This window comes from Vulpes lagopus, chromosome 10, assembly GCF_018345385.1.
Source record: "Vulpes lagopus strain Blue_001 chromosome 10, ASM1834538v1, whole genome shotgun sequence".
Lineage (NCBI taxonomy): Eukaryota > Metazoa > Chordata > Mammalia > Carnivora > Canidae > Vulpes > Vulpes lagopus.
The window spans coordinates 93,461,932-93,489,202 of NC_054833.1; the positions used below are offsets into that span (position 1 = coordinate 93,461,932).

At 55.5% G+C, this 27,271-nt stretch overlaps 1 protein-coding gene across 2 annotated transcripts in view; it reads left to right on the plus strand.

Moving 5' to 3' along the window:
* Positions 1-7,617: 7,617 nt before the first annotated feature.
* The window catches only part of C10H16orf74 (chromosome 10 C16orf74 homolog), a 31,637-nt gene continuing 11,983 nt past the window's right edge, over positions 7,618-27,271 (plus strand). Inside the window, exons 1-3 of one of the 2 annotated variants that reach the window (XM_041770344.1) lie at positions 7,618-7,841; positions 14,797-14,871; positions 16,846-16,890. In XM_041770344.1, the coding sequence (XP_041626278.1) occupies positions 16,863-16,890 (28 nt within the window). In that variant the 5' untranslated portion in view covers positions 7,618-7,841; positions 14,797-14,871; positions 16,846-16,862. The remainder of the gene's footprint in view (positions 7,842-14,796; positions 14,872-16,845; positions 16,891-27,271) is intronic. The other variant, XM_041770343.1, reaches the window with a different exon arrangement.

Below are 27,271 nucleotides of genomic sequence, written 5' to 3' on the forward strand. Positions count from 1 at the left end.
CTCACCCCACCATCTGCAGCCCTCCCCATTCTCGGCCCAGCCCCGGGCAACTGCCAGTCTGCATTCTAGCTCTGCACAGCTGCCTGTTCTGCACATTCCTGGTGATCTGACACGTGCAATGTGAGCCCTCTCGTAGGTGGCTTCTCACACTGGCCAGAGCGCCTTTGAGACTCATCTGAATTGCAGCATGAGTGGGAGCCTCCTTCCTTCCTTCCTTCCTTCCTTCCTTCCTTCCTTCCTTCCTTCCTTCCCTCCCGTGGCTGTGTGGGGGGACCTCCATGTATGCGCCCACCACCACTGGAAGTTCGCCTGGGCCATTTCCACCTGTGGGGTACTGTGAATAAAATCGCTGTGAACCTGCGTGCTCGAGTCTTCGTGTGGACACCGGCTTTCATCCCACCATTTGGGTGGAATTGGCAGGTTCTATGGTGGACGAGTGTTTCACTTCCCAGAGTGGCTGCCTCATTTTACATTCCCAGCAGTGACATCAGAGCTTCCCCACGTCCCCACCAACGTTTGCTGTTGTGTTTCCCCTTATCGTTATTACGACCACCCTGGTGGCATCTCGTTCTGGGTTTGGCTTGTATTTCCCTAGCGACCAATGACCTTGAGCTTTCCTCCCGTGCTTCTGACCATACATGGATCTTTCATAGACTGTCTACTCAAATCTTTTTTGAATTTAATTTTTTAATTTAAATTTAAGTTCTTAATTGAGTTACTTGGCTCCCTGTTCCAAGTCCAAAGGCTTCTGTCTGTGTGCGTCCTTTCTTAGATACACTATTTGCAAACACATTCTTCCAGTCTGTGGCTAGTCTGTTAATTTCTGTAACGGTGTCTCTAGAAGGTTTTAATTTGGGGGACATGGCCATCCAATCTCATGACTTTCTATCTGTCAGGCGGATGCTGCTTTGCCTGCGGGCTATGAAGGCCTGGGCTTTTGTGGGGCAGCTTTCTCCCCTTTCCCCCACAAGCAGCCCCGATCGTCCTTGGGTTGCGGACAGGGACAGCTGTGCTCTCATGCCGACTCTCGTCCACAGCATACACAAAGGGCAGCAGAGTGACACCTGACTCCCCGGGGGAAACCCAGGATCTGCCACTCCTGGCCCAAGACCTGGAGGGAGTGAGGCATCGCTACCAGCCTCAGCCCCTCGCCTGTTCAGGGGAGGAATAGAGGGGTCTGCATCAGAAGGCCACGCAGCTTACCCAGCGCCCACCCTGCACAAAGCATGCGCTAGCTCAGATTTGTCTGGTTCTCTCTAGTTTATAGTGCGCTTACACGGGCCCTCATTTTTGACTCTCACCGCAGCCCTCACCCCATTTCAGGGTGGAAACTGCCTGTTCCCAATAGCTGCTCCTAGAAGGCCTGAGACTCCTTCTCCGACTCTCCAGGGTCCCATGCCCAAGGGGGCACAGGGATAAGACTCAGTCACTGCTGTCCCCTGGCCAAGCCCTTGGCCATCGGCCCCCCTGAGTGGACAAAGCTGCTGAGGCAGCCTGGTCAGCAAGGCTGGAGGGCCCTGGGCATTTGGGGAGCATGGGGGAAGGGGCCAGACCCAGCCTGGGGCATGAGGTGGGGGCGTCTCAGCCTCCCCCACCGTGGGTTAAGCCCTCCGCAGCCCTTTCTGACAGCCCGGGCGCTGCAAGGGCTCTCAGGGGCCCCTCTGGGGCAGACAGCCCAGCATGGGTGACCCACCAGGCAGCTGCCTAGGCTGCTGTCCTCCTGGGGCCCTGTCTCCTAGGGCCTGTCTCCCCAGGGCCTGTGTTTCTTTTTTAACTTTTATGCAGAGAATTCTCAAACATATACGTGGAGACATTTGAAGAAAACTAAATTATCGTTGTAAGGCTTGAATTGGCACGAATATCTCCAGCCCGTGTGTATTTATATCTAGAACACTTACTGCGTCCTGTGCGAAGGAGAATGCATTTATCCGCATGTAGTTTAACACATAAAATGAATAAAGAGGAAAAAATGTCATTTAAAAGGGGGGTGGGGACCACAACCAGTCCCATGTGCCCGTCACCCAGCTCCAGCAGTGGCCTTATCCGGGTGGCTCTTGTCTACTCTCCCATCCACTGAGTCAATTCCAGGTGTCCCATCAGTCGCTTCCCATGGCCCACATTTCCGACACCCTGCCGCACTCTGCCAGTACACACACGCATGCACAAAAGCTCCTCCAGACAGGAAGAGCCACCTGTGGCCCACTCCATCCTGGGGGGGGCCCTTCTCCAGTCAGGCATCCCTGGTCCACCTCTCCCAGGCCCATTTCTGAATCTGTAAAGCGGAATGCCAGTACCCACTGCCTGGCAAGATGCCTCCGGAGACAGACCACCCAGAGGACTACAGACTGCCTGTGAATGCACAGGTGTACCACGAGGCAGTACAGACAGCAGGTCAGCCGCACAGGCAGGCAGACAGGAGAGAGAATGAGATTGGGAGGGGTACACACAGAGCTTCGAATAGCTGTAGCAACAGCAACAGAAACTCAGGCAAATATAGCTGGTTGTAGGTGTACATTTTCTCATGCTGTATGCTTTTTTGGACATTTGGAATACTTCACAAATCTAACTGCAGCAAACGTAAGCCAAGCTTACAGAAAGCAGTAAGTAACTCAGATCACGTCTATCACTTAGTAGAAACTTGTCTCAGCTCCTTGTTGCTGTGTCACAAAATGTCCCAAAACTAAGTGGCTTAAAACAACAACCATGTTATATTTCCTCCCAATTCTGTGGGATGCCTGGGCCTGATCAGGTGGTTCTTGGGCTGCTCATGACACTGGCTGGAACTGCTGTCGCCTGAGGCGGACTTGCCTATGTTGGACGACCCAGATCCCTCCAAAGCCACCTGTGACTGGATGGTGCCCCCAGGGTGCAAGGTGGTTGTGCCATAGTGACCGGGAAGGCCCAAGCTTCTCAGACCCATGAGGGAGGTCTGCTAGGAGGCCAGCCTGCAGGAACCCCCACTGTCCCACCCTGCTGCCACGTCACAGGTTGTCCTGAGCTAGGATGGTCTCCAACCCCTCACCCCTCGCTGAGCCTGGGGTCTGCCCTAAAGTCCTTCCTGGACCAGAAAGTGCCCAGGGCGGCAATCACGCCTGCCCTCCCCTTCGCTGCCTCCAGCCCCATCTCCTGATGCAGCCCTGATGTCACCACGGCCACCCTCCTCATCCCTGCTCCCAGGTTATGAGGAGGGGCACAAGCAAGCTGGGACCGGTAGACAGAACCAGGCACCTCCTTGTGCCCAGTCCCCTGCAGCTCCCTGCACTGGTTTGGCATTTTGGCAAATGGCTCCCTTTGGGAATGGGCTCTATCATCTGCTTCTCTACTGAGGACTTGAGGTTCTTCATCCACTCATTCAAACCCTATTTGTTCTGAAGTATGGAGTGTCCGCCCTGTGCCAGGGATATGACGGTCAGCAAAGTGGACCTAGTCCCTGCCCTCTGGGGGCTTACCTGCTAGTGACAGCAAACCCAGGACAGGATGCAGTTCCAGACTGCAAAGGGACGCCTGCGCAGAGCTCTGAAAGTCGGGAGGGGGCTCTCGGGGCAAGGGCAGAGGGAGGTATTTCAGGAGGAGGAAGTTGTCCTACAACTGTGGACCCTTTCCTACCATCCTTGGGCCATACCCTGAACCCAGAATCCCACAGGAAGCATTTCCTCCCGAAGCCCTTGAGGGGGTTATTACTCCAAGAGCCTCTTCTTGTCCACCTTTTCCCAAGTTTTAGCTCCCCACCCCCACCCTTCACAGCAGAAAACTCAGCACGAAGACTAACATCCACAGGGCAAGAGTTCTCGACGGGCTGGGTCACTCACTAGAGCCTGGAGCCGTGCCTGGCACGTGGAGGGCACGCAGTCACTGTTGAGAACTCTTGCTGAATCAGCAAAGCTGTCCATGCATTAATCCCCAGGGGGAGGAGTGGGGAGGAATTGCTCTGGCTGTTCTACTTACTCTCAGACCAAGGGGCTTGGGGCTGAGAAGGAAGGGCTTTGGGGGACAGGTTTCAGGGGGCTGACTTCACAGCCACCCAGCCAGGCTCACACCTGACGAATCTCCCCCTGGGCGGCAGCACCCGCCTTTTCCCAAAGTGCCAGATGATTCTGATCAGAGCAGATATGAGGCCTCTGGCCTAGCTTAGTCTCCAGGGTCGGGGTTCATGGCTGCTTCCAGGTGGAGGTGCAAGGTGAGCCCTCTGAGCCTGCCTCTCCTCCCAGAACCCACAAGGTCCCCACTACCAGCTTCCCTTTACCTGTCCCCACCCCCAAACCAAGACCAAGTTCCTGGAGGTAGGCACCTCACCTGGCTGCCAGGAAAAGTGTCTACATAGGCTTTCTCTCTCTTTTTAAAACAAAAGGTTTCTCTTTATTTTGGAAAAATCTCTCTTTTTTTTTTTTAAGATTTATTTAAGTAATCTCTCCACCCAACGTGGGGCTTCAACTCATGATTCCAAGATCCACCAACTGAGCCAGCCAGGTGCCCCAATTTTGGAAAATTGCAAACATACATAGAAGTAGAGAGAATCCGGACACCTGGGTGACTCAGTTGGTGAAGTGTCTGCCTTCGGCTCAGGTCATGATCCCAGGATTCTAGGGTCAAGCCCCGTGTGGAGCCCTGAGTCTGGCACGCTGCTCAGCCTGGAGCCTGCTTCTCCCTCTCCCTCTGCCACTCCCCCCTGCTTGTGCACTCTCTCTCTCTCTCTCTGTCAAATAATTTTTTAAACAAATTATTTAAAAAGAAGTAGACTAGCATAATGAATCTCCACATAACTTCAACAATTATCAATACTTTCCATCATTATTTTGTCTCTCTCCTCCCTCTCTCTTCCATCTTTTCATTTTCCTGGACACTAATAGAGCAAACCTGGTCTTCATACTAATTCAGTCATAAATAACGTTTGCATATGCATTGCTAATAGATAAAGGCTTTTAAAAGCACGATGATGCCAGTCACATCCATTCAAATTGGTAATAATTTCTTAATATTATCTAATACCCAGGCTATGGTCCATTTTCCACTATTAACTCACAAATATCTTTTTACAATGAATGGGTTTGTTCAAATCGATCTGTACACATTTCACATACTTCACTTGGTTGATTTGTCCCAACTCTCTAGTCTTCCACATGGGCTCTGAGGCTAGATTTGAGGTTCTCCATGGGACCAGCCAATTAATGTCACCCGGGAGTTCTTAAAGAATTTATTGGGGGGGTGCATGTGTGGGGGTGGGGGAGGTGCAGAGGGGGAGGGAGAGAATCTCAAGCAGGCTCCACCCCCCAGGGCAGAGCTGGATGCTGGGCTCCATCTCACGACCCTGAGATCACCATCTGAGCCAAAATCAAGAGTTGGACACTTAACTGAGCAACCCAGGCGTCCCGATGCCACCTGGGAGTTTTTACAACACACCTATACCTGGACTTTACCTGGACCAATTGGGTGCGGATCCCAGACGTGAGCCTGGGCCTGAGTGCTTGCTTTATGCGTTTTTATTTATTTACTTGTTAAGCTCCCCACCTATCCACCCCCCCTACCCCCTTGACACCAGCATGCCAGACCACCAGGGCTGGGAACCACTGGAATACATTCAGGTGATTGCTCCCCCAGTGGACAGGTGGCAGTGTCTAGTTGTCACAACATGGAGAAGGGAGGTGATGCTAGTGGCCTCTAGTGGGTGAAGGCCAGGGATGCTGCTCAATATCCCACAGTGTCCAGGACAGCACCCCATGACAAAGAATGACCCAGCCCAGACCTCAGGTGCGGATCTGCAGATGCAGATATTCCGACCCTGGAACTGCTCTCAGGGGACCGAGGACTCCTGGGGGAGGAAGTAATTTAAACTGGATTATTTCTATTCCTCACCTCAACCCATACAGTTGAATAACTCATCCTCCTGGCCGCCTCTCATTAGCAGCCACCCCGCCTGAGGCTGGAGGCTCCTCCCTCGGCTTGGGGCCACAGAGCCCACTAGTTGGGTGACCTGTGACATCCTGTGCCACAGGCCGCAGGGAAATGGACAGAATAAGTGTCTCCCCCTCACAGGGCCGTCCTGAGCAGGTGGTGACATGGGGGTTGTGGGCATAGGTGGCACTGTCAGCAACAGTTGTCCATTCACTGAGGTACACTGGGGCCCGGCATAGAGTAGGTGCTCAAAAAGCATTTGTAGAAATAATAAATTACCATTTGTCCTGGTTGGAAACTGAGACCCAGAAACAGGCTGAGCTCACAAGCAGCACCGAGCATTCGTTCAGCCTGCTGAGGGCTTCTCTGCCTGCAGAAAAGGCCTCTTTGGTTCTTCACCATGCCAGAACAAGGACCTGGTGCCTGTGCCCACCATCCTTGCAGGCTTCCCTGCACCTCTGTCACCACCATTAAAGGAGACCGTTCAGAGCAGCCCTGCCCCACAGCTCACAGCCAGGACACAAGACCCTGGACAGCCCACCTTCCTTCCGAGGGTGGAGACTGGGGACCCTTGGAAGGAACACCCTGTCCCTAACCCTTCCCCCTTCTGTCCTTCTCTTGAGGAGGGGGGCACTGTCCTTAACCTTTCCCCCTTCTCCCTCTGTTCTTCTCTTGGGTGGAGGAGGGCAGGGGACATGATACACTTTCTACCTGTCACTCCTAACTTGATACAAAAGATTGCAACATTTTTAGGAATGACTCAAAGGGAGAACACAGCTAGGATGCTGACTCTATTTCCTGCCACTGAATTCTTTCCTGCTTTTGCCAAGGGAGTGCCACTGCCCTGCTGTGACTCAGTTTCCCCCTCCAAGCCTCCAAAAGTACACACAGCACAGGGTGTGGAGACCTTGGGCTTGAAAGCTGGAGCTGGCATGAGGGGCTTCTGACAGTGACATAAAGAACCCACTAAGGGGGTACTTTTGTTCCTCCCGGCTCGCTGGGAAGGTGCCCGCAGAGACCTTCTCATCAGGCAGCCTCCTAAGAAACCCATTTGGTTAAAAGGCCTCCACACCCACCGGAGGGGAACTGGAGTTACTCCCAGCTGGGCATCAGCAAAACCTGAAGCCGGGGCAGCAGAAGCCGGGGCAGCGGGCCAGGAGGCAAGTCTTCATGCCCCCTCTGGCTGCACCCGGGGTTTACCTCGAGAAGTGGAGGGTGGAAGGGCCCGAACCCGACACCCCGACACCGGAGGCCGCCTTTTGATCCCGAGGGCCCTCTGAAGCCCCACAGCTCTCCCAAGAGGGGGGAGGGGCGCTGCTTACTTGTCCCGCCCCCACCCCAGCCCCTGGAGCAGGCGTAGGGCGCTAGGGCTGGCGAGAAGGTGGAACCTCGCACCCCTGGGCTCCCCTCTCCGCAGCCTGGCGATGGGGCCCACTCCTCTGTGGCCACCTGGCCCGGGAGAGCCCCGCGCCCCTTCCCACCCAACCTGGGCTGCGGTGCACGGCCTCGGGCAGCCTGGCACGCAGCCCCGGGGAGGGGCCCCAACTTTCCCCGGCCCAGGCCGGGCGCGAGGGAACCCAGGCGGGCGCCGGGCGCGCCCCTGGCACGGTCCCCGGGAGGCGGCGGGCGGGCCTGCTCCGCCCCTTCCCCGGCCCGAGCCACCCGGCGCCCGCGGGCGGGGCGGGGCCAGGGGCAGCGCCGCCCCGAGGGGCCGGGGAGGGGGCGGCCGGAGGCGTGCGCGCGGCGGCGGCCCGAGCGGCGGCCGGGGCGGAGCGGGGGCCCGCGCTGCCCGGCCGGGCCATGACCCCCGCTGCTCACCCTCGCAGGCTCGTCGCCCCGGTCCCCGGAGCCCGGCCGCCGCCGCCGCCCCCGCCGCCCCCGCCGCCCCCGCCAGCGCCCGGGCGGGCCCCGTGCGCCCCGGGCGCGGCTCCGCAGTGAGCCCCCAGGAAGCGGTGAGTGCCCCGCGCCCCGCCCCGCCCCGCCCCGCCGCTGCCGAGGACCCCGCGCTCCCCGCCGGCCGCAGCCCGCCCAGCCGGGGCGCCCAGGGGGGCGGGGGGCGCCCGGGGGGGCGGGGGCGCGGGGGCGCGGGGGGCGCGGGCCGGGCGGCCCCCAACTCCGCGCAGACCGCTCTGCGGAGACGCGGGTGTGGGGAAAGTTGAGCCCAGAGCTGCGCGGGGCGGCGGCTCCCCGGGGCGGGGGCGGGGGCGGGGGCGGGGTGCGCCCCCCACTCTCAGCCCGGCACCCCGCGCTGTCACGAGTTCCCGGGAGCGGGCCAGACCGCCATTCCTGAGAGCTGGAGCCCAGCCCGGCCCGGGGTGGGGGCGGGAGGCCTCCAGAGGAACCATTTCCCCTCTATCGAGTATTTCAAACTCTATTATTTATGAGCCGCCTCACTTAGGGGCCCCCGCTGGCTCCCAGGGCTTCAAAGCAGGTTTGCAGCCGCAAAGGGCGACCAGTGTGAACGCACGCTGAGCGCGGCGGCCCGGAGACGCTGGGCTGGGCTGGGCTGGGCTGGGCTGGCCGGGGCAGGGGGCGGGGCAGGGGGTGGGGCAGGGGCGCTGGGCGCTGGGCGCTGGGCCGCCGCGGAACCGCCTGGAGAGAATGGCTCTGCTGGCTGACCAGCTAGGGGATCACCGAGGAAGGGCAGGTGGAAGGCACTTCTGAGAGGGTGCAGCATTTGTGGCGCAAACCCCCCATTCTACAGATAGGGAAACTGAGGCACAGAAGCAGAGCTGGATTGGCAGGCCCTGGCATTTCCAGCCCAACCCCCAGGAATGCCTTCACCTGTCCCCCCACCTTTACCTGTCCAGGCCACACCCACCTTGGGATCTTTGTCCCCACCCTGGCTACTGATTCCTCCAGATGGATGAATGGATGGATGGATGGATGGATGGATGGATGGGGGGGTGGAGGGAGGCAGGCGATGTATTTATGGAAAGACTTAATCCCTCTGCAAGCCCCAAGGAGGCTGAAAGCCTCACCACCTAATCTCCTCTCCCTGGAAGCCCTTCCCTTGCTTGGGGGGTGCAGCTCAGTGGACCCGGAGCCTGAGTTGAGGTCACCCCTGAGGACTGGAGCTCAGAACATCCCCCCAGTGGGCGTGGAAAGGGAGCAGTGCTATCTAATATGAATCGCGCACTTGCCGCGTGCCAGACCCCGCAGCAGTAAGAGCCGGTTCCTGTCACTTGCCTTGTCCCTCTTCATCTTCCAACCAAGAAGTCGTGTTATCCCCATTTTACAGACGAAGACACAGAGGCTTGTAAAGGTCATGGGGTGGTAAGTGGCAGGGCCAGGCCTTGAACCCCTAGCTGCCACACCTCAAGAATTGCTTTTGAATGTGGCAGGGGCCAGGCCAGGCCTCTGGGACCAGCAAGTGCAACATGCACCCCCCCCATTAAAATATTATTAAGGTATAACACATGTATGGTATATGTGCACACCAGAAGTGTACACCCAGAACCGGAAACAGAACTTCCCCAGGAATCTCCTCCTGCCCCTCCCTGCTGCAGTGTCCCTCAGGAGCCAGTGGTGGTTCCACGTCTCCCAGAGGCAATGCCACATCTAGTTTACTTTTCTCTTTGCACTGGAAACCTTCAGGGCATGAGCTGGCAGGTACTCACTTCTGCGGGCTGGTAGTTTGTGTCTCCTATCCTCAAGGCTGCTGTAAGAAACAACTGCATGTTTGGGGGGGCACCTGGCTGGCTCAGAAGAGCATACAACTCTCACTCTCAGGGTTTTGAGTTCGAGCCCCACATTGGGCATAGAGCCTACTTGAGGAAAAAAAAATTATTTGCATATTTTTAAATAAATCTTGTGGTTAATTAACCATTAACTTGACTTCTAATAGCATACCCCTTATTTTTAAATAAACATTTTTATTAACATAGATCATATGAAAAGAAACACAAACCATAAGCATTGAGCTTGATCACACAGAGTCCCAGAGCTGGCCGTGGGCAAGTATTTTCTTAGAGTTATGTGGTCAATCACAGGGAGGCCAAGGCTGGACCCCAGGTGGCCCAGGACTCTTCTCCATGACAGAAAAGTAGGAGGGGAGGGCAGCCCCTTGGCTCAGCGGTTTAGTGCCGCCTTCAGCCTGGGGTGTGGTCCTGGAGACCTGGGATCGAGTCCCACATCAGGCTCCCTGCATGGAGCCTGCTTCTCCCTCTCTGTGTGTGTGTGTGTGTGTGTGTGTGTGTGTGTGTGTGTGTGTGTCTCTCATAAATAAATAAGTAGGAGGGGATTTCAGTGGGTGCCTTGGCCTCCCCACCCCCATCCTCTTTCACTTCCTGTTGTGAGCCACTGTGGGCCTAGCAGCTGTCCTCACTTCCCCTGAGAGAGGAGCTCACCGCCTCCTGCAGGTCCGTGGGCTAAGGCCAGGGAGATGCTCATGTTTGCAGTCTGTGTACCAGGATGGGAGGCATGTTAACGCTTGTAGCATCTGTTCCCAGCACAGACCCTCTGGCTGGAGTTGCAGGAATTCTAATCCTGTTACAAAAAGAAAGTGCTTTTTCTAAAGAAGGAAGAAAACCAAGATGTACCTTGTGCCTAATGGAAGCCCAGCATGGCCAGCCTGTTAGAACCTTCTTCCCTGTGTTGGCAGTAAGGGAACAGGTGTAGAGAGGTTGCCTACAGGCCCCTGCTGCGCGGGGCACCTGGTTCCATCCTCACTGCTGGGTCCTCGCCCCTAGGCAAACTGTCACATTCCTTAGCTATGATTCTTCACCCCTGCCCTCTCCTTGGGCCTCAAGTGAGGTCTTTGTTAAGGAGTGAGTCACGACCTCCAGAGGATCATTCCAATTCCATCTAGGAGGTGGCTCTACAGAGACCAAGATCAGACTTCCAGCGGGACTCAGCCTTTCACTCACCTTCCCTCCCTGGGCTTCCATGTCTTCATCTGGGAGACCCCTGTTAGAACCAAGACCACCTCTGTGGAGAGATGCCAGATTTAGCAAATAAAATGCAGGATGCCTCTGGTTGGCTCAGGTGGTGGAGCATGTGACTCTTGATCTCAGGGTCATGAGTTCAAGCCCCACGATGAGTGTAGATATTACTTAAAAATAAAATCTTTAAAAAGGGGGGGGGGCAGCCCCGGTGGTGCAGCGGTTAAGTGCCACCTGCAGCCTGGGGTGTGATCCTGGAGACCCTGGATCGAGTCCCATGTCAGGCTCTCTGCATGGAGCCTGCTTCTCCCTCTGCCTGTGTCTCTGCCTCTCATTCTCTCTCTGTGTCTCTATGAATGAATAAATAAATAAAATCTTTAAAAAAAAGGGGGGGGGGACACCCAGTTACATTTATTTTTTTTAAGCTTTTATTTATTTATTCATGGGAGACATACAGAGAGAGGCAGAGACATAGGCAGAAGGAGAAGCAGGCTCCCTGCGGGGAGCCCAATGTAAAACTTGATCCCAGGACCCCGGCATCACGACCTGAGCCAAAGGCAGATGCTCAACCACTAAGCCACCCAGGTGTCCCCCCAGTTATGTTTAAATTGTGGGTTAATGATGAAGGATTCGGGGTATGAGTATGTCCCATGCAGAAATTAGGACGGCATATTTTACCTGGAGCCTTTTATCTACGGCCACTTCTAGCTGTAGATTTGTATGATTCACCCCAGAAAGACTCTCCCTCACACTCTAGAGCCCGACCTCTGATCCACAAAAGAAGTAACTGAAGGAAATCAGCCTGCACTAGGCCAGACTTCAAGAAGTAGGGTCTCCCCAGTCAGTCAGTGGTTCTATACGTTGGATAGGGAGTGCTACATCTTAATTACTTTTTATTTTGTGCCGAGAACAAGTATATGGGTTTACTTTTCTCTGCATGGCAAACATGTAGAAGGTGAGCTGGGAAGCTTTCACGGCTGTGGGCTGGTAGTTATCTTCCAAGCGGCTATCAAAACAGTAACAGACAACTTGGCCAAGTGTGTCCTTCCCCTGGAGATGCTCATGGTTTTAGAGAACACTGTGGTGTGCAAAGCAGCTGATACCCTTCTATCTCGATTGCTCAGAGGAGAGACAGACCCCTGCAGGAGGAAGGAAGTGAGTATCATTGCCCGTCCCTATCGCCAGAAGAGGATCCTGTTGTGGCCATTTGGTGGTAGAGAGATTTTTATGCCTGGATACAAGAAAGAACCTGTTCTACTTCAAGCTGTTGTGCAAATAATTAACAATCTGATATTTCAGAGGGAGCATAAACAGCCCGATTCAATATGAAAGGGAGGTTTTTCACACTCCTGCAAGAGTGTGAGAGAGAGAACATTTAGACCTAAACTAGCAGTTCTCCCGGGCCTGACTGCACTTGTGCCATCTTGCTGAGCTAAGGGGGACCCCTCCCATCGATCTTTTCCTCCCTCCCTTAAAGCTCTTTTTCCTGATTGCAAAAAGTCTGTATCTTTGTAACAAACGTGGCCTATGGAAGGATGGGGTGCTGAAGCTAAGCGCCAGGACGGGTCCTGGGCCTCGGCTGCAGCTTACTAGCCCCTGGACCCCTCAGAGCTCCATGCCCTACTCCATCCGTAAAATGGGGTAGTAGTAATGTTTATCTCTTAGGGCATTGTTAGGGTCCAGGGGAATTAATTTTTATAATTATCCTGGCCCAGGATTTGGCCTCTTAAAAGCATTAACTGGGTATCTGTCAGCATTCATTGCCACAGTGATGACAGTGAAGGAGTTTATGGTAGAAGCAGCTTCGCTCCCCACGGTCAGGCTCCCATTCACATGGTTGTGGAATCAGGCTTGTGCTTCTCCCTTGCAGACAGCTCGTCCCATCCCCTGGGCTCTCTCCCACCAAAGCCTTGCTAGTCTCTGCCTAGATGGCCCCCACCAACAGCTCCATCACAAAGGGATGGAGTGGACACGGCTCATATCCGTGGCTGCAGGTGGATCACCCCTAGGAGCTCCCCCTCCTCACACAGCAGCCCATACCTCCAAACAAGGGACCCCAACACGGGTTGCCCCCTGTTGTCTTCTAATGCCAGGCCTTCGCAGGAGTGCTGGGTGACAGTGGCAACCATCCCCCAGGCTAGTGGCAGGACACCCGTTTTTACAGATGAGGACACAGAGCCCGGGGAGCCCAGCTTCAGCTCCTGAGACTCAGATAGGGAAACGACATGCCTGAGATCACACAGCTCTCAGACCCTGGTTCTTCCATGTTCCTTTGGTCTGCTCCCCACCTGCTGCCTGGTTTTTGTCCCCATGCAGAGGTAGAAGCAGGATGACCAGAGTTATGGCCCATACGCTGGGACAAAAAAAACGGCGGTTTGTAAAAATTCTCCATTTGGGAATTGTAGAAAGCTGACACAGAATCCCTACACACTGACATGACTCTGTGGCGTGACCTTTGTATAACCGCAGTGCAGCTTCTTGTCCCTGTGTCCCCGGAATCCAGACTGGGGCCAGTCCTCGTTCCCCCTCCTCCTCTTGCTTCCTTGATCTGGCTGTTCTTTATTCTCCCTGCCTCTTCCCTTCCTCCCTTCTTCTCTCCTTCCTTCTCCTTCCCTCCTTCCTCCTTCCGTCCTGAATGTTTTGAAATGAGTGTTTTTCAAGCTACAAGACAGCTTTAGAGACAACACCTATCAATTCAGGACAACTCTTGGGGAAGTAGTACTCCTGGCATGAAATAGCACAGCCTTCCCCAGACCAGAGCCACAGTCCCCTGAATGCAGCTACAACTGCATCAGAGAAGTTTCTAGGAAAATAGTGTCTGATGCACAGAACTCTATGGGCCACAGCTGGGGAGGCAGTGGTGGGCACAGAGACTGTGGGACCCCTGTTGCTGCTCTTTCTCTGCTTTTCTTTCCCTGGTTGACCTCTCTTGAAATAGTTTGAAGCTTCCAGAAAAGTTGCAAGAACATAAAGCACCCCATGTCCTTCCCCAGAGATGAGCATTTAGCCACATTTCCTTTAGGGTCTCTCTCTGTCGTACACATGGCTTTGTTGATTTTCTAGCTGGGCCATCCGAGAGTTACACCTGCAGGCATGATGGCCTCTGAGCCCAGACACCTGGGCGGGTGTGTCCTGAGAGCAGGAACCGTCTCTTACAGACTCGGTCCAATGATCAGGCTCAGAAAACTAAACATTGGCCCCATCCTGTCACCTCATAGACAGTTGTCTTTCTTTTGGCATTTTAGTATTTTTCAAACACACACAAAAATATGTAATGAACTCCCACCTCTCCACTTTGATGCCTTGGCCCCGACCGTGTTGTTCCCCGGTGCCCATGGCACGGAGCTAGTTTTTCTGGAGTATTTTATTGCAAAGTACTAACATCATTTCCTGCAGGAGGACTTCCACATAAATCATTGTCTAAACCCTGGGATGGGGCGCCCATAAGACCTATGGGGTACCCTGTGGCCACCACTTAAAGACCTCGCAGAAGCACACAGTGAAGTCGGGGTGCGCTGCGCACAGTGTGTCTGTACTAGGCTGCGATGTTGTGTGTGCTGCTCACAGTGGCCAGTTGGGGGTCCTGGGCGTATTTGTTCACAAGCCCGAAGTCAGGGCTGGAGACCTCTAGGCTGGAGACCCATCCTGGGGAGGGTTGGGAAAGACAGGGTAAGGTCTATGCCACTCCCTGCTTAACATCCCCGCCCATCCGCCCTGCAGAGCCCTGTAGCTGAAAATATTGTGGCTCTAAGGTTCAAAGTGCTGGGTTTGAATCCTGACCCCACCTCTTGCTATCCCTACAACCTTGGGCAAATTAACTAACCTCCCCATGCCTCTGTTTCCTCCTCTGAAATGAGGATGGTCCCAACCTCTCTGGGCTGTTGTGAGCATTAACGGACCAGGGACCTCAGTCCAGGGGTCCATGGGTCCAGGGGCTCTGACAAATGCTGAGCACACAGCAAACGCTCAAGAGATGACGCCTGTTATTCCCACATGCCTGGCCTTGGTCTCTCTCTTCTTTCAGCCTGATCCTTCCTCTCCCCCCATGAAGAAGGATCCCCTCTCCTTGACATCTCATCCTGCACATCAGTCTCCCCTGGTGAGCTTTAAAAAAAAAAAAATCCTGGTGCCAGGCCCACACTCCAAACCAATTACCCCAGAATCTCTGGGGTGGGCCCCAGGCATCTGTATCTTCTTAAGTGCCCAGGCGAATTCGCTGAGTCTCTGCAGCGGTAATGAGCATCCCCTGGGTCTGGTTGAGAGGCAGCTCCCCAAGCCTGCAGGCGGGGCGGGGCCTGAAAGCCTGCATCTCTCACAAGCTCCAGGTGGTCCCATGCTGCTGGTCCAAGACCACACTGGATAGCACGGCCCTGGAGAAAGGCCCCAGCTGGAAGCCACTACCTGTCTTCCCTCCGTGGCTGTCATAAATAATAGCATCTGACACTGCTCAAGCCTGAGCCGTGTGCCCTCCTGATAATGCAGTCTTCCGTGCTGCTCAGTGCCAAGATGCTCAGATGCCAAGAGCATCATCCCTGTTTTCAAGACAAGGGAAGTGAAGTCTAGGTTGGTTGAGGAACCCACCTGTGGTCACCTGGCTCAGTCAGGCTCTGGACCGGCCAGGAGGGCACCCAGCTCCAGCGCCTGCCGTCAAGTCAGTAGACATTCCACCGTGTCTGTCTCTCTCCCTCCCACTCGCTCATGCTCTGCTGCCTCTTCCCCAATCCCCCCAGCCCATCTCCTAGCAGATGTCTGCAGGCTACCTCCTTCCTACGTGTCCCGCAAACCCAACCTGGGTAAAATTGAAGCCCTCACCCTAGGTTTCTCCAAACCAGCCCCTCCTGGTCCCACCACCTCCTGGGCCTGCATGTCTCCCAGACTTCCAGCTGCTTCTCCACACCCTCACTGTCCCCACCCCCCTCTCCCGCACCTCCCTACCCTCACCCCACCCCTCTCTGTCTTCCTTCCTAAGTCTCCACAATCTCTGGCCCAGGGCGAGCTTCTCCGACCTTAACAGGCACATGGCTCCCAGGGGGCCTTGTTAAAATACAGATTCTGGCTCCGTGCGTCTGGGTGTGCCTGAGATGCTGCATTGCTAACAAGCTCCCCGGGGGCGCCAAGGCTGCCGGTCCACCAGCACAGCCTGTGTAGTGAGTGCCTGGGGGACCCCAGCATTTCCTAGCCGTAAATGCCGGCCTCTGTGCAGGACGAGATGACGGGTTTCAGAGCACAGTGCCAGGCCTTGGTCACACACCTGCAGAGGAGATCTGAGGGGCTCCTCTGGTGCCCACCCCCCCACCCCCTTTCCCCATGTAGCCTGGCACAAGGGCAGCTCCCTGTGAATGGAGGGACTAGCCTGCCCTTCCAGGCCCCTGGGGGTGTGGTCCTGGGGTTGCAATCCCAGCTCTCAGAGCCTTGATTTGCACATCTGTGAGTGGGGACAGTAGTAGCACCTCCCAGGGATTGTTGCTGAGAATCGTCAAGAGCACCCAGGTGCTGAGCACCATCAGCTGCTGTCTGTTTTATTCATCACTCAGAATGCTAAGGACGCATCACACTGCTGGCAGACTGTGGGAATGCTGCTTGGAACAATGTTAAGTCCCACAGACTGAGGCCTATGTGCCCTCGATCCATTAGGTCTCCAAAGAACATGCATTTAAAAGAGGAGCAGTGCCCTAACAGAAGGTGAGCCCATCATGGTGGGCTTAGGGCCGCCCCACAGCCTGGCCCAAGGGTCCTCACGTCCTCCTGCTCCTGAAGCCAGCTACTGTCAGCAACCCCTAAAAGAAATGGCCGGGGACCTTGGTTCAGAACCAACGTCAGCCCCCCGACCACGCTGTCGCCTCCACTGTGCCCCATACTCCACATCTCTAGTACATTGAGCTCTGAGGCACCTGAAAATGTTTTCCACTAGCACACACTCGTCTTTGAGCAAACTCAGCCCAGATGTAGTCAGCATGCACCCTGACCTCACCGGTGACTGGCAGTTTCTCTCCCCACTACTTCCTATTGTGTATCCGTTGGGGGGGGGGGGTGCACATGGCTAATCCTAAACAAGCCCCTTCTCTCTTCACAGGCCACAGAGGCACCACCATGGGGCTTAAGCTGTCCTGCCTGAAAGGTAAGGGGGGCAACACCCCCACCAGTTCTTCCGGGGCTGGGGGAGGGGGTGGGGGTAGTGAAGGAATGAGGCAGGAGAGAGCACAAATGTGCTCACCCTGGAAAGGGAAGGGACCGCCACCGCAGGCAGCATCGATACACAGCAGGTGCCTTCTACATGCTCACGCTGACTCTGAGCACCCCTCAGGCCTCCCTGCTTACTGACAGGTGAGTGATGTGGGACAGCCACAGTGCCCTTGGGCCTTGGCTTCTCCATCAGGGGGATTAATCCCACCTGTGGGAAATAAGGGAGAAAGAAAGAGCCCCTGATAGGCGCATACTGGGGCATTGGCTGTCCACCTTGTAGGCCTGTTATCACTGACATAAGAGGCCCGGCTTGCTGGGTGCTGGAGTAGGTCCTAAAAGGACACAGAATCACGGGGGAATATTGTAGGTGTTGGCAGAGGCAGCCCAGACATTCAGGCAGCTGGACCTTTGTGTCCAGCGTCTGGATGACCTAGAGGCACTCAGACCAGCATGGCCCACAAAGAGACCTCTCCCCTTGAAGCCCATTATTCAGTGATCCAAGCTCCCCAGCCCGAAATCGGAGTCGTTCTGATGGCCCCCTGCCCATATGTGGCATGCCCAGCAGCGCTGACTCACCTCCTGGATGTGTCAGGGTGCCCCTGGCCCCATCACTTCGCGGAAGGAGGTCAGGGGCGCCGGAAGGTCCCACTGCTGGGACCGGTGAGCTCAGGAGAGCCTCAGGTTGGCCCCACTCAGAGCTCAGGCCCCGCCCCCTAGCCAGGGGGCGGGACAGGGGCGGGGCATCCTGATGGACAGCTCCTTCTAGACGCCGCGCAAGGGGGCAGCCCTGGCTCCCCTGGAGAAAATCAGGGCGTCGTTTGCAAAGTGGCGATGGGATCCTGACTGGAGAGGCGTTCGCGACCCACGCCCCCACCAGGGCCTGGCCCCTCTGAGGCCGCAGCTGAGCCCACGCAGGAGTGGGGGGCATCCGTGGGATGGAGGGCCAGCGGTGGCCTCCAGACTAAGCCCCTGAGGCTCAGGGACCCTCTTCCCTTAGGCTTGCCCGCGGGTTTTCCCAGGGCCGGCCACAGAGTAGGCATTCAGGACCAGCATTTTGTTTCAGTTTTTAACCGTGGTAAGATATACGTGACATCAGATTTGCTGCCTTAACCATTTGTAAGTGTACTGTGCGGTGGCATTAAGTCCATTCATGTCGTTGTGCAGCTGTCCCCACCATCCACCTCCAGACCTTGTCCACTTTGCACCCGAGAGCTCTGTCCTGGTCACACACTCACTCCCCAGCCCCACCCCCACCCTACTCCGGGCCCTGTAACTTTGCCTGTTCTAGGGGCCTCCTGTGACGGGAGTGATACAGCATCTATCCTGTCCTGCCGGGCTCACCTCACTCAGCATGCCCTGGAGGTCCCTCCGTGCTATGACAGGTGGCAGACTTTGCTTCCTTTGAAAGGCTGAGTTATAGTCCCCTGTGTGTATAAACCAGGTTTGGTTTACCCATTCATTCCTCCCCAGACACAGGGCTGCCTCCACATTCGGCTGCTGCGCCAGGACATCTTTGACGAATAAACCAGAGGTCCCTCCAGGGCTGCTCAGCCCAGGGTGGGGGGTCTGACCAGGGGAGGACATGCAGACACTGCAAACCCTAAGAGTCCCCAGGGAACATCCCACTGTACCCCTCCCTCACCATCTCCCCACCCCTGTCCGGGGGCGCCTGAATGCTCCTGGTGATGGAGGCTTTTAAAAGGGCCACCTTCCCGCCAGGCCCTGAAGGAGCTAAGTGCTGGAACATTGCTGGGACCTGGAGGAGCTAAGTGCTGGAATGTTGCTGGGACAGTGAGGTTTGCTCACATATTTTTCACTGCAGCTCGTTGGGGCCTGCCACCGGGCCTTGGCTGCCAGCCGTCTACCCACACCAGCCTCACCCAGCCTTATTCTCTGGAGGTAGCAGGTCTCTTGGGGCAGGACATGGGGCAGGTGACAGGCACGGGGCAGGAAGCTTAGTACAGGATTCTCTTCTCTGTGCTTAACCAAGATGACCCAGGCCCACCAGCACAGAGGCCCCAGACCCTCCTCCTCTCGTAGGGGATGTGCCATGTGTGCAACAAATGCAGAGCACGGGTGCCCTGCAGCCCCTTCCCTGCACACCGGTGTCCATGTTACTGGCTCAGCCCTTGCTGCCCACAGGCATGCTTTTACCCGGCTCTGGGGCTGGGACACATTTGTGTTCAGCATCTGGGTGCTAGGAGAGGCATCCCCCAACACTCTCTAACGCCTGTGTCCCCATCACACTGAGGGTTGGTCTTTGGGTTGTTTCTAACTGCTTTTGTAAGTAGTGCCATTTTGAACATCTCTGATTTCTGATTTTTTTAGTTAAGATTTGTTTGGGATAAATTCCAGAAATCAGAATGACCCCGTCAAGTAGAATGAATGGTGAATTCTCACTGGGGGCTTAGCCTGGACAAAGCCCCATTTTGTGCATTCTGTGTGGATCCACCCTCCTCATTCCAGACAACCAAGTGAATTGGGACTACTGGGACCCCCAGTTTCCAGATAAGGAAGTTAACGCACAGAGAGGCAGTGCAGTTTGCCCGAAGCCACACAGTTGGGACCTGCTGGGACGTGAACCCAGGCAGGCTCGATCCACAGGCCTTGCTTCCACCACCACTGGTATGGCCTCTTGAGAAGGAAACATTTAAGTTGATATTTGAAGCAGTCGCTGTAGCCAGAAACGTTATTAACACGTTCTCATTCATCTTCACGGTCTATAAGATGGTGTCAGAGTTTCCTGGAGCTACTGCAACATATTGTGACAAACCAAGAGGCTCTACGCAATAGAAATGTGTTCCTCCACAGTCTGGAGGTTACAAGTCCTACATCAAGGTGCCTGCAGGGTCGCCACACTGTCCCGGAAGGCTCCCAGGGAGAGTCCTCCCTGTCTCTCCCTGCTCCTGGCTGCGTCCTCCCACGTTGGCCTCTGGCCTCACACAGCCTCCTCCCAGTGTCTCTCTGCGTCCTTTCTAGACATCAGTCTTTGGACTTACAGCCAGCCTTAAATCCAGGATGATCTCATCCCAAGATTCTTAACTAATCATATCTGCAAAGACCTTGTTTCCAAATAAGGTCACGACCTAAAGGTTTTGTGTGGATGTGGGGGGACACTCTTCCCCCCCATGAGTCACTTCAGCCCTGAGCCCCATACATGCGGGGCAGGAAGGTGCTTCTCCGGTCTCACAGCAAAGACAGCCCAAGGTGGTGACTAGTGAGGGTGTGGCATGGGAGAGATCCTCTTGTTTCTGGTCCAAGGGAGAGTGGGGTCTGGCCCTCACAGCTGTGACATGTGAGAATGCTCCACTGGCCCAAGGGCACCTCCTCTGTGCCCTCTGGCAGAACGGCTGGCACAGGCCAGGCGTCCCTGCAAGCCAGGCATTGCTCCCGGAATGGGGTCCCTCGATTTGCCTATTTCATGCTTACTGCAGCGGGACAGTGTCGGTAACTTCACAGATAGGGAGACCGAGGCACAGGGCACTCTCACCTGCTCCACATCCCATGGCCACTCAGGAGGGGCTTGGCTTAGCAGGCAGCAGGGAGGGGTGAGTGGCTTCCCTGGTTTGTGAGCACGTTCTCTCCCCTGACCAGCAACAGGTGGCACTGCCCAGGAAACAGCCGAGTGGGGCCCCCAGACCTGCAGCCTCAGCATCACCTGTGAACGGGTCAGATGTGTGGGCTCCCTCTCAGACCTACTGAGTCAGAAACTCTGGGGGTGGTTTTAACAAACCCTCTGGGAGATTCCGGTGCCTGCTCAAGTTTGAGAACACTAGTGACGTGGCACTGGGGTCAGAAGGATCTGAGTTCAGTTCCGAGGTGTGTCCCAGAATAACTGCAGCCTCATACAAATCACTTCATGTAGCAAAGCCTCAGCTTCCCCGTCTGTAAAATGGAGTGATGAGTGGTGACGTGTCCTGGGCCAGGTTTCGAGAGTTATCTGAGCTAGATCAGCACTAAAGTGGGTGCCCCTGCCCTATGTAGCTTCCCGCTCTGGTGGGGGCTGCAGGTGCGGGGGAAGTCAACCCGGAGGTGTGGGCTTTCCTGTGGGGGCCGCCTCAGGGTGAGTGTGGTCTCTGGGGTTCCCCAGAGGGTGCCAGCTCCAGCCCCAGCCAATGACAGTGTTATCGTAGAGACAGACTCCTAGGCTGGGGTGGCCCCAGTGGACTGTCCTTCTGGGGCCGCCTGGACTAGGGAGAAAGGCACCAGGAGATGGAGATTCTGACTGGGGTTGGTGGCTCACTCATTTGGTTTAATGACTATTTTTTTAGAACAGTTTTAGATTTACAGAAAGTACGGTTTCAAATTTACAGTTTCCCCAACAGTTAAAGCTAACCGGGGCACAGTCACTGCATCACGGCCCCGAATCAGTTCAGATGTGTTACATCAGTAAAATCCGTGCTGTGTTCAGCTTTCCTGTTTTCCCCTCAGGCCCCTTTCATGTGCTGGGAGCCCACCTTACAGTTACTGGTCACATCTCCTCACTCCTCTGGCCGTGACAGTTTCTCAGGAGCCCCTGTCTTTGGAATCTTGAGCATCTTGAGAAGGACTGGCCGTGTGTTTGGGAGGACAACCCACTGTTAGGGTCTGGTGTAGGTGGGGTCTTTAATCTCTTCTGCCGAGCAGGTGACAGTGGTGATGGTGGGGACTGGGGACACGGGTACGCCCTCTTTGTCACCCCCCCCAGCTGTCTAGGCATTTCTGTCCCCTCCCTTGCAGGGGGGTCAGAGCCTCTCTTCCACTGGCCTGTAACCCAGGCATGGGGTGGTTGGAGGCTTGTAGACACCATGCCCATTTTTGACTTGGTGTCGGGAGGCCTGAGACGAGCCGCAGGTCACAGCGAAGATGAGAGTCATGAAGCATGACCCCTTCTGGGGCAAACTCTTGGTTTGAGCCACCCGCTGCTATGGACAGAGCTGGTGGAGAGACTGCTCATTGCACAAACATTGATTGCACCCCTACTGTGCACCGACTCAGGGCCAAATACAGGGCTTCAGACCTGAGCAAGGCTGCCACACTTCTTGACCGCATGGAACTGGGAGGGTGAGAAAGAGGTGAACAGCCACCTGAGTACTAACCTGCTGTGTGCTAGGATGGAAACTAGCAGCCTGGCTGCTGGGCAGGGGTGGCCCCGAGGAAGCATGCAAGCCTGAGACAGTGGGGCTGGGAGAGGGCAGGGAAGCGGAGGCAGCAGGAAGTGCCAGGGGCATGTGGAAGGAGACAACAGGTGATCAAGGAAAGAGCAGCCAGATAGATTGGGGGGCAGGGGCAGGGAATTTGGGGTTTACTCCAGCGGGGACTAGGAGCTCCATGTGGAGGGAAAGATAAAGGTATCCATTTGGCTAATGCATTTTGAGCTATTTTCATTTTTTTTTATTTTAAAGATTTTTATTTATTTATTCATGAGAGACACAGAGAGAGAGAGAGAGAGAGAGAGAGAGAGAGAGAGGCAGAGACACAGGCAGAGGGAGAAGCAGGCTCCATGCAGGGAGTCCGATGTGGGACTCGATCCCAGGACTCCAGGATCATGCCTTGAGTCAAAGGCAGGTGCTCAACCGCTGAGCCACCCAGGCATCGCATTGAGCAATTTTCAGAACGAGTTGGGGACTTCATACGTTTGAGCCAGCCATGTGGAGGCAGGGAACAGTGCTCCAGGCAAAGGGAACAGCAGACGCAAAGGCCCAAGACAGGAACAAGTTTGGTGAGCTGATGAGCAGTGAAGAGGGGAGTGTGACAGGAATGAGGGGCTGAGGGGCCAAGCAGGAGGCACTGAGGCCCCTGGGGCAAGCAGGGCCATGACAGCCGAGATGTGGCATCAGGAATTTCTTGCGTTAGTAGTAGGGATCCCTAGAATCAGTGCAGACCCGGAGTCCAAGACTTCCATGTGATTCCGACCTGCAGGAATGCACATTGGGATTACATGGGAGGCTTTGAAACCTCAGTGGCCCTGGCCTGTTCCCCAGAGGGTAGGGATTTGGTTGGTGGGGGTGGGGGTCCTGGGCACAGGCGTGTTTATGACACTCCCAGCTGATTCTCCCGGGCAGCCCAGGGTGAGAACTGGGGTCTGGAGCCAGCATCTGTGCTTTTCACATGGACCCTGGGCTGGGCACTAACTGCCCAAGGTGACAAGGTTAGCTTGTCTAAAACCCAGAAGGCAGGGGCTCAAAGGGCAGGGAGACCCCCACCGGCTCCAGGGAGGGGTGGCTAATCAGAGACCATCTTAAATGCCCAAGCAGATGGTACTTAATTCCGCCCCACCCGGTCCCCAAGGGCAAGCCAGCAGCCCTCCTGGCTCCCTGCCCGGATTTAGCCCCATGTCCTGCTTAGACTAACTACCCCCATCCCACCACCCCCCTGCCAACACCTGCTGTCCTGAAGGAGGGAGGAATGGCTGGGAGGGTCACAGGCAAGCTGACTGGCCCAGGGCGCCTTGAGGACCAGTACCCACAGTGGGCGGGCTCTGGAGCTACAGTGGTCCCGCGCTGGTGTCCCAGATAGAGAGACACAGGCCTTTCCCTGCCTGTCTGCTGGACATACTGGAGAGCAGTGCTAGGAGGGGCATGACCTTGGGCAGGACCGAGATGAGGGTAGTGACGGTGCGCCTGGCCCTGAGCACAGGGTCCCCCCAGCTCGGTGGCAGGCAGGTCCTAGGGAGCTGTCAGCAGGCCACCCTCAGGTCTGCTGGGCCATCAGGCACAATGTCCACTCAGGCCACAGGTTCCACTGAGGGACTGTGGGGCCAGGGCTGTAGGCCAAGAAGGCACAGGCCTTGAGGCTGCCTATCCTGTAAGTCCTAGCCAACCCCTGCCCCTCCAGTTGGCCTGAGCTCCTGTCACACTGCTATCCTAGCCACACGCTGGGCCACTCTCCTGAGAAGGAGCATTCCCATCCCATCCCTGCTTCTGCCTCTCCAGGTCTACACTCTGAAGTCTCCCTGTGGCATTTCTCTGCCTGTTTACTCTCTCAGCCCCTCACCTTGATCAGACCTCTCCTGCAGCAGCACAACCTACCTTCCTCCTTCCTACCTCCTACATCCATTTGTCTGTAACTCCCCTTTGGAAAATGTTTTCTCTCTCTTTTTCATTATTTTCTGAATCTATAAAATACCCCCACAGTACAGAATGTAAAATGTACCAAAGGATACGTAGTAAAAAGTAAATCTGCCTTAGCCTCTCTCCCAGCCACCTGCTTGGAGACAGCCATAGTTACGGCTGCCTTGGGTCTCTTTCTGGAATATTCTTTTTTTTTTTTTAAGATTTATTTATTTATTTATTTATTCATTCATTCATTCATTCATTCATTCATTCATAGAGACAGAGAGAGAGAGAGAGAGAGAGAGAGAGGCAGAAACACAGGCAGAGGGAGAAGCGGGCTCCGCACAGGAAGCCCAACGCAGGACTCGATCCCGGGTCTCCAGGATCACACCCCGGGCTGCAGGTGGCGCTAAACCGGTGCGCCACCAGGGCTGCCCATCTTTCTGGAATATTCTATGTCTGCATGCACAGACATGTTCCTGGGTCTATTCCTTTTCTTTTTCCAACACAAGCCATTCCACCTCTTGGTCCTTTCACTGATCTGCAGGCACGGGAACAGGGTCCCTTGTGGATCATGTGACCAGTCCTTTTATGCAGCTGCATAATATTCCTCGTGTGGGGGGGGGGGGCCCCGGGGGGGCCCCCCCCTCATGTCCTAACCATCTCCAGCTGGTCTTTCACCCACCATGTCCCATGTACTCATGAGGGAGTCCGGCAGTGGGACATTCCCAGAAGCAGCACTGCCAAATCAGAGGGCAAGCGCCTTTGTCATTTTGAGAGTTTTGGCACATGACCTTGGAAGTCACACCCAAAGGCCCTGCGTCCTCCACATGGGGAAAGGCTAAGCTAACGGAGTGGTAATGGCCTCATTTTGATTCTTGCTGATCTCCTGGGTAAAAAGTGCTATCTCAGGGGGTTTGTTTCATTTCTGCAAGATAGGTTTGCATTCTTATTGATGTAAGACAGGCTGTGAGGAGCCACTCTGTGTGATTTCACACACTGACCAGACCACCGTCCCCATAGAGAAACAGAACCTCCCAGTCCTCTGGGGGCCCCCTCACAGTCCCCACAAGGCGAACCCTTCCCTGACCCCTAACAGCCCTGGTCACCTTCTGCCTCTGTCCCTTCCCAGCCCCCGACCTCTGTGTGTGTCACCTCTTTTGTTGAGCAGGGAGCTTTGACGTGCCCAAGCCACTCCCAAAACTCCTCTGAGACCCTCCTCTGACCTCCTCTGAAGTCACTGGGGAGCCTGATCTGTTCTGAGACCCTAGGTGAAGGCACAAACTTCCCTGAGCCTCAGTTTCGGCAAAGTAAGGGCTGGTCTGCCCCACCCTGTGCCAACCTGAGGACCCAGTGGGATGCTCTGGGCTGGCCACTTCCTGTCTGTCACCCTTGTACATCATTTGTCACCACACAGGATTTTACAGCTGACATGGTGCTGCCTCTGGTGGGCTGGGGCTTGTGCTGTGGGCAGCAGCTGTGTGATTAGGGGCAAGTGGTGCAGCCTATTTTTGCCTCAGTTTCACCCCCTGTTGGGTGGGGCCACCACAGTCTCCTTGGGGGGCTGCTTAGATAATCTCAGGTACTAATACCTGTAAGGGGTGGCAGGACCTCCATACAAGGTGTTGGGGGGATTGTCATCATTGTACTCGTCTTTTCCCTGCACTGAGGTCCAGCACACCCTTAGGCCCTGGGCAGGCCAACCCTCTCACCCTGTCCAGAGCCACCAGCCCTCTGTGAAGGTTCACTGAGCTTCCAGTGAATCAGAGGTGTGCAGGGCAGTGCTGGATCATGGGAAAGGCCTGGCCCATGTGGCACTGACCAGGGAACACATGGAAGGAGACATCCAGGCCTCCCCGGGGGGACCCACAGCCTCAGTTCTCCATGGTGGCACCTGCTGCCGCTCTGCTTCTCAAATGCCAAATGCCACTTGGGCCTTGAGCTTTTGATCTGCTCCGCTCTGTGGCTGTCCATCCATGGCCCCTCTCACGCGCCAGCTGCCCACAGCTGGGATGACACATCCTCAGGGCTGTCCTCAGGGCTCGGGCACCCCCAGGAGCTCACAGGTTTGCTCAGGTAGGCCCCATTCACCTCCTGCCTCTGGGCCTAGCTGGAATCTACTTGCCTAGTGGCCCCTGGTGGCAGTAATAACAGTCCTAGCCCCACTAAGCCCCCGTTCTAAGCTCAGGCTGCCCAGACGTCTTCCACTTAATGTCACACATCCTCAGGAGAGCCCTGTGGGTTATAGATCACTATCTTGGGTGAAAATTCAAATCTTTATCCTAATAAAGGAGGCAATGTGGGTACCGCCCTTTTACTTATCCTCTCTGTGAGTTTGCAAATAGAGGCTCAGAGAGGGTAAGAAAATTGCTCAGCCCACACAGCTGGTAAAAGGCAGAGTCCAGCCACCAGTCCCTGTGGCTCTGGCCCCCCTGCAGCTCCCTCCCGTGGCCCCAGCCCAGCCACAAGGGACAAAGGAAACCAGGGGCTCTCAGGTGCCTGCTCAGAAAGGCCGAGCTATCGTGGCAATTAGCAACAGCTATGACCATGTTCTCGACTTCTCAACTAGGGGGATTTTTGCCCCCCACCCCCACCCCATTACGTAGTTTCCAGATTTGGGGGAAAAAATAACATAAAACAGGATGCCATTACATTTGAATTTCAAGTGCACAAAGAATAATTGTCTGGTATAAAGTATGTCCCAAATATTGCATGGGACTTGTACCAAAAAATGATTTGTATTTTTTTAATTTGTATTTTACCTGGTAACTCCACCTCCAGGAAACACTGGCCACATCTGGAGACATTTTCAGTGGTCACAGCTGGAGGGCACTACAGCCTCTAGAGGTCAGGGCCACATACCCCACCTACTGCGCACCAGGCAGCCCCCTCCCCAAAGCATGGTCTGCGGTGCAGTGGCTGAGGGACTCTAAGCTGCACACGGCAAGCATTTCCCACAGCCCAGGCCGCTGTCCAGCCCAGGTGTTTTTGCCTACTTTCTTGGACTTGGGCTCTCATTGCACCCTCACCACCCACCCCCAGGTGAGATCCAAGAAGCCCTCCAGAGAGGCTGGGGTTAGGAACCAGGGGGCCCCAGGGGGAGGGCAGGCTGGCTCCGGTTGGCCGGAGGAGTGTGCTTTCGTCCCACCTTACGGTGCTCCTCCTCCCAGCCTCGAGCTCCAGCAGCTCATCCCTGACGCAAGCTGGGGCTTTTTCCTTAATTAAAAAGAGATTTAAAACATCCACTGCTGGCTCCACTAGGCCCAAGCTGACTCGAAAAGG